Raw genomic sequence first — 6,230 nt, forward strand, 5'->3', positions numbered from 1 at the left:
TGTACTAAGAGCTATCTCCCATAACCGTGTATTCCCTCACTTGCTAAGAATCCATCCAGCCCCTTCTTAAAGCTATATAATGTATCAGCCAGCACGACTGATTCGGGGAGGGAATTCCACAACTTCACAGCTCTCACTGTAAAAAATCCTTTCCGAATATTTAAATGGAACCTCCCTTCTTCTAAACGGAGTGGGTGCCCTCGTGTCCGTTGGAAGGACCTACTGGTAAATAAAACATTAGAGAGGTTATTATATGATCCCCTTATATATTTATACATAGTTATCATGTCACCTCTTAAGCGCCTCTTCTCCAGTGTAAACAGACCCAACTTGGCCAGTCTTTCTTCATAACTGAGGCTTTCCATACCCTTTACCAGCTTAGTTGCCCTTCTCTGGACCCTCTCTAACTCAATAATGTCCCGTTTGAGCACTGGAGACCAAAACTGAACAGCATATTCTAGATGGGGCCTTACCAGTGCTCTGTAAAGGGGAAGAATAACCCCCTCCTCCCGTGAATCTATACCCCTTTTAATACAGCTCAAAACCTTGTTTGCCCTTGCAGCTGCTGCCTGGCATTGCTTGCTACAGCCAAGTTTATTATCTACAAGGACTCCAAGATCCTTCTCCATTATGGATTTGCCTAGTGCAGTCCCATTAAGGTTATACGGGGCTTGCATATTTTTACATCCCAGGTGCATGACCTTACATTTATCCACATTAAATCTCATCTGCCACTTAGCTGCCCAGATTGCCAGTTGGTCAAGATCCTGCTGCAGGGATGTCACATCCTGGATAGAATTGACTGGTCTGCAGAGTTTTGTGTCATCTGCAAACACTGATACATTACTCATAATAACAAGCAGATAAACACAGGTTACAGGATAAAAAAGTGATCAGATACACCTGCTAGCTAGAGATTATAATCTAAAGGGAATCCGAAGCTTGTGATTTAGTAACATAGCTTATTACTCTTATATCTGAACATCCCAGCCCTGAATACTAGGCTATGTCAAACCATGGGTAAATTAGAGACATAATGTATATGGTGTTCTATGTGGGCTGGTAAACATGAATTCCAAGGCATGAAACTGTAAAATCAAACAACCCAAGGAGATAATACAGACAGCAAAGAACCAATTGACTCATGACATATGATATGTTTTGCCACTAGAGGATACAGTGGGAGGAAATTCATATTCCACACTTTAACTCAACTTCATTGACAAGCAGAGCATTAAGTTAATGGTATGGAAACAGTGACCCCTGATAGTACATGCTGTGGTAAAGAGGATATGGAACGTGCATAAATACAACTGAATCACATAGTCTTGTTCCCATCTTCCCTAATTCTTTTATTCTTAGGATTTGTCTGGAGCCTCAGAGATGACCAGGATATTAAAGATTAACCTACAGAAGGTCTTTTTTACAGATAGAGAAGAAAAACTTATTTATGTTCTGCAACTGGCAAATTTAAGTAAAGAAAAAGCAAAGAACTGTCTGTGTATTTCAGGTATGTACTCGATAGATTTGGGGGATATGCTATCCTAGATGATCTTATGATGAAAAAATAGGGAGAAACCAGATTGATACTAAACAAAGTACCAAGAAAAAGCGTTTTAGGGCAGAACAGTTGCATGTATGTGCTGTATGTATTTGGACTGTGTTTGTTGGTACTGCCTTAGCTACAAATAATGAGAGTGCACATTCATGCTCATGTAATACTCTATAATTCTGTTGAGTGTATAGTTTAGAATGAGGATGCTGGGAATTTTCTAATGTTGCAGGTTCATTATCTCTTGTACAGAAATATTTTGTGTTACTACGTACAGCCTCTGATCTTGTAGTGTTTCTAAACACTGCCAATAGTAAGTGGTATTCCATATATATTCAATTTTAATATTCTATATATGGAGATTTAGAGAGGGACAGATGGGAAATTCATTTTATTTTATAATAGGGTGCTGGGAACTGGTACACCAGCCCCAGATCTTTTGCCTCTTCAGATTTTAATTTCCCTTTGTCCTTTAGACAATCTCTAATAGCTTATGAATAACTGACATTACATTACATTAACATTTTTTTATAAAGCGCCAACATATCCCGCAGCGCTGTACAATAAGTGGGTTACATACATGAGGTGAAGAGGGCCCTGCCCAAAAGACCTTACAATCTACAAAAAGAGCTTACAATCTACAAACTGACACTCTGTATGCAGTAGAAGAGAGAATATGTATGCAGGTATGGGATCTATTATCTGTAATGCTTGGCACCTGGGGTTTTCACTGTCTATTGCTGTAATTACTATTACTGCCAAGGTACTGTTTTATTATTACAGTGAAAAACAGGAAAAACATAGTTTCTTTAAATAGGCCCTTTACAAAATCTTGTATTTCTGAGCTTTCTGTATAATAGGTCCCATATCTGTATACAAATAATAGCTGAGTGTGTTTGTCTGGAGTACTCATGGTTTCTAGCAGTATGTTTTATATATTTACACAGAGAGCATAGCAAATTTAAAAAAAGAAGTGAATGTATCTATGTAATCTGCTAACCTAGATTTTTGTTATTAAAAACCTGGAGCAGTTGCTTGTCATTGTTTAATACTGGCACAGATGTAGCCTGTGGCATAACTATAGAGGAAGCAGACCCCACAGTCACAGGGGAGCCCGGACCATGGCGTCTGCTTCCTCTATAGTTTAGAGCAGTGCTATCCAACTGGCGGCCCGCGACCCCCCTCTGTGTGGCCCCCCCACCTGTCTGGCTGCTTTGATGGCTTACCTTTGTGTAATATTTAAATAGTATCAGTACTGAGATTAACTGGCCTCCTGCATGGTTCTCACCTCAGATTCAGGCTGTATTGTTTAAACATGTAATCCCCTCTGTTTTTCACACATTTTAGTTTCTGCATTGTTCACCCCCTGCAGTGTTCACACCTCAGGCTCAGGCTGTAATCACCCCCATTGTTCCCCTGTTCACACCTCAGAAATTGTATGTAGTGTCTGGACTATGCTGCCTGTGTATATGGCACACACAGACAGCATAGGGTAGGCAGAGTATGGCACATAGTCAGTATAGGGCAGGGAGGGTATGGAACACACAGGCAGCATAGGGCAGGGAGGGCATGGAACACACAGGCAGTATAGGGTAGGCATAGTATGGCACACACAGGCAGCATAGGGCAGGGAGGGCATGGAACACACAGGCAGTATAGGGTAGGCATAGTATGGCACACACAGGCAGCATAGGGCAGGCAGAGAATGGCACACACAGACAGCATAAGGGAGGCAGAGTGCTCCCTGCCTGCCCTATGCTGCCTGTGAGAGGTGAACCTGGCAGGGGTTTGTTCTGGGAGTTTGTTAGTAGTTGGAAACAGCCATTAAATGGTCCCTAAGGTGTGTAATTATGTTGCTGGGGGTTGCTGTGCTATCCACAGGGGAGGAGGAGGCATATGGATTAAGGGTGTGTTTTAATATGACATAATATAATTCTTTCATATATGAATAACTGTTGATATCCCCGCAGTGAGGACCAAGCATTTGGGTTTTTGCTGCACTACCACCATTGTGATAAAATGGGTGTTGTTTGAAGTGGGTGTGGTTCAAAAAAGGGGAGTGGCCAAAACTGGCTTCCATTAGCGGCCCTCCACCATGTATGCTAGAGAAATTCCGGCCCTCGGCACCGCAGAAGTTGGACAGCACTGGTTTAGAGGATTCCTCTCTCCTCTGTTCTCTCCAACCTGAGGTGTATTGCCCTACTTCTTTATAAACCCTTTAAGATGGAAATTAGGGGTTAATGAAACTTAACTATTCATGTGTGGTCTTGTTAACTGGCCTGGAGACCAACTGGCAGCAATGGGATTGGCCCTAAATGGTCTTTATGTGAATGGCCTACTTGGGAGTTAACCATGTGACATAACCATGCCTTCCTTCAGGACACAGTTTATACTAATGTAAAAAAAATAATTCTCATTTCAGTGACTGTCGGCAATGATGTGTATCTCACTTGGCTGCTTGTCATAGAAGAGATGTCAGAGATAAAGTGTGAGAAGCTGCGTTCCTGGATGTTACATGATTTGACTCTTATTGATGGGATTGATCCCTCAGCTGTAAGTTAGCACCTTATTTGTAGGATTGTATCAGGGTTGTCAGCATTTTTGAAAAACACTGAAAGTACGTGCAACTGTAGAGTATTTATGAAGGTGGAAATCCCAGCCAATTGCAATCGCCACTTATTACATAAGATTACAGGATCATCTGAAAAAACAGGGACTGTCCTAGTAAAAGTCTCTGGACTAAATGGAATTAGTGCAGACCTTCTGGCTGAATATTCTAAAGCTATCCCCAAATGTTCAATTGACCTTAGTTTAGTACCTGCCCTGGCTGTGCTTTAAACCTTACATTTTCTGAGCGCAGCTTGGCTTGCCTTGACTTGCCATGATTCCTGCTTTTTTAATGATCACTTAATTTCATTGATAATTTCATTTTTCACCAGTTCACCTTGCTACTATGTGCACAGTGCTCCACAAGGCAAATGGGCTTTCAAGATATTGTAAACCTACTGCTAATAGGCAGAACACACTTACATATTCTCTTTATAGTGAATATATAGCGAATGTAGCTCCTACTGTAGTTGATAAAGATATAAGAAGTCACAAATGAGATATATTACTATATAAATGCACTAGACCACAGGCCAAGCACTTTTATTCAGGTCAGTTAAGTCCCCGGTGACGTCTTATATCTTTTATATATTTTTATATAGAGGTGCGTTATTCATTATAATCTACAGCTTTGTGTCCCTTGTATCTAATCCCTAATGCTCCACCAGCAAGTATTTCTGAAAAGTATTAGTGAAAAAAAATATTACACTAAAAGTGAAATGCAATTACCTGGACTTCTGTTTATAAAGATACAGTATACAGTTTGGCCCAAAGGGAAATGTCCACACTGTTAATTATAGGTGTTTATTGATACTTTAAGGATCTGCCCAGAAATACCCTGATTTCCCTGTATCTCCCACAAACTATAGTTTGATTTGGATCTTGCAATGTATTTAAAAATTCACATTTATTTATTTGTTTCTCTCTGTAGGATAACCCAGTAATAAATATGCACTTGGATTCTGAGGTTCTTCACTTGGAGGCTCATAGCACTGCATCTAAATATGCATTTCTGCGCTGCTTGTTAAAGATCAGTGACGAGTACCTTGGACATGACATTCCCTGGCAGAACTTTGATCATGACTTTGTTGGAAGGAGCAGCTCATTTCTGGTCCCAGATGACTTTGTTGTAATAATGAAACTGTGCCTAGATGTACTGAGCTGTGCCTGTGTTCTCAACTGCTTCTAAGGCTATGGTAAAGGTATAAATTATTGCAGGTATGGGATCCCTTATCCAGAAATTCATTATCCAGAAAGTTCATTATAAGCAAATCATTTTTAAAAAATGATTTCCTTGTTCTTTATAATTATTAAAAACAGTACCATGAACTAAGATATAATTAATCCTTATTGGAGGCAAACCAAGTCTATTGGGTTTATTCAATATTTAAATGATTTTTAGCAGAGTTAAGTTATGGAGATATATTATGGAATTATGGAAAGATCCCATATCCGGAAAACCCCAGGTTACAAGCATTCTGGATAACAGGTTCCATACCTGTACTAGCAACTCATGCCTTCTATACATAAAATGCTATAACATGGGAAAAAAAGAAGCCATGATTGATTTTCCCACAGATAATTGACAGCTTGGGGGCATTAGGTACACAATAGCATGCAATAATGCGTTTAGCCGACTCATCTCCTCTTCTAACACATGCGAACCTGATGGCTCTGCACATTCTGCATTACAAATTGTACATTAATAGATTTCAGCAGATTTCTTCATAATCCAAGCAGCAAATATTTGTGATTATAGTGGGATGTTTTACTGCCTATTGTCTGTTTTACAAACCCCTAGAAAACAAATCCAAATAAAACCAAGTAATAAAATTAGCACCACACAAACAGGCAAGCCTGCTTCATCTGTACCTCACAATCAGAAGGCTCTTACAATAGCTTAGCCAGAGGAATAAAGTAAAACAGTGCTGTCCAACTTCTGTTGTACCGAGGGCCGGAATTTTTTCGACCTACGTGGTGGAGGGCCGATAATGGAAGCCAGTTTTGACCACTCCCCTTTTTTAAACCGCACCCACTTGAAACCACACCCATGTTATCACATGACCATACC

General features: G+C 40.2%; 1 protein-coding gene across 1 annotated transcript; it reads left to right on the forward strand.

Annotated features, from left to right (window-relative positions):
* The first annotated feature begins 862 nt into the window (after positions 1-862).
* LOC116409713 (exocyst complex component 1-like) lies at positions 863-5,410 on the forward strand. Its single transcript, XM_031898806.1, has 3 exons — positions 863-1,510; positions 3,975-4,105; positions 5,091-5,410. The coding sequence occupies exons 1-3, from the start codon at positions 1,384-1,386 to the stop codon at positions 5,346-5,348; spliced, it is 516 nt and encodes a 171-aa protein (XP_031754666.1). The 5' UTR covers positions 863-1,383; the 3' UTR covers positions 5,349-5,410.
* Positions 5,411-6,230: the final 820 nt, after the last annotated feature.

The sequence above is a fragment of the Xenopus tropicalis genome, chromosome 3 (assembly GCF_000004195.4).
Source record: "Xenopus tropicalis strain Nigerian chromosome 3, UCB_Xtro_10.0, whole genome shotgun sequence".
Lineage (NCBI taxonomy): Eukaryota > Metazoa > Chordata > Amphibia > Anura > Pipidae > Xenopus > Xenopus tropicalis.

Coding starts and splice junctions, on each gene's coding strand:
- LOC116409713 (XM_031898806.1), top strand. CDS start 1,384: ATGACCAGGATATTAAAGATTAACCTACAGAAGGTCTTTTTTACAGAT. Junction 1,511..3,974: donor GAACTGTCTGTGTATTTCAG/GTATGTACTCGA, acceptor TTCTCATTTCAG/TGACTGTCGGCAATGATGTG. Junction 4,106..5,090: donor ATGGGATTGATCCCTCAGCT/GTAAGTTAGCAC, acceptor TTCTCTCTGTAG/GATAACCCAGTAATAAATAT.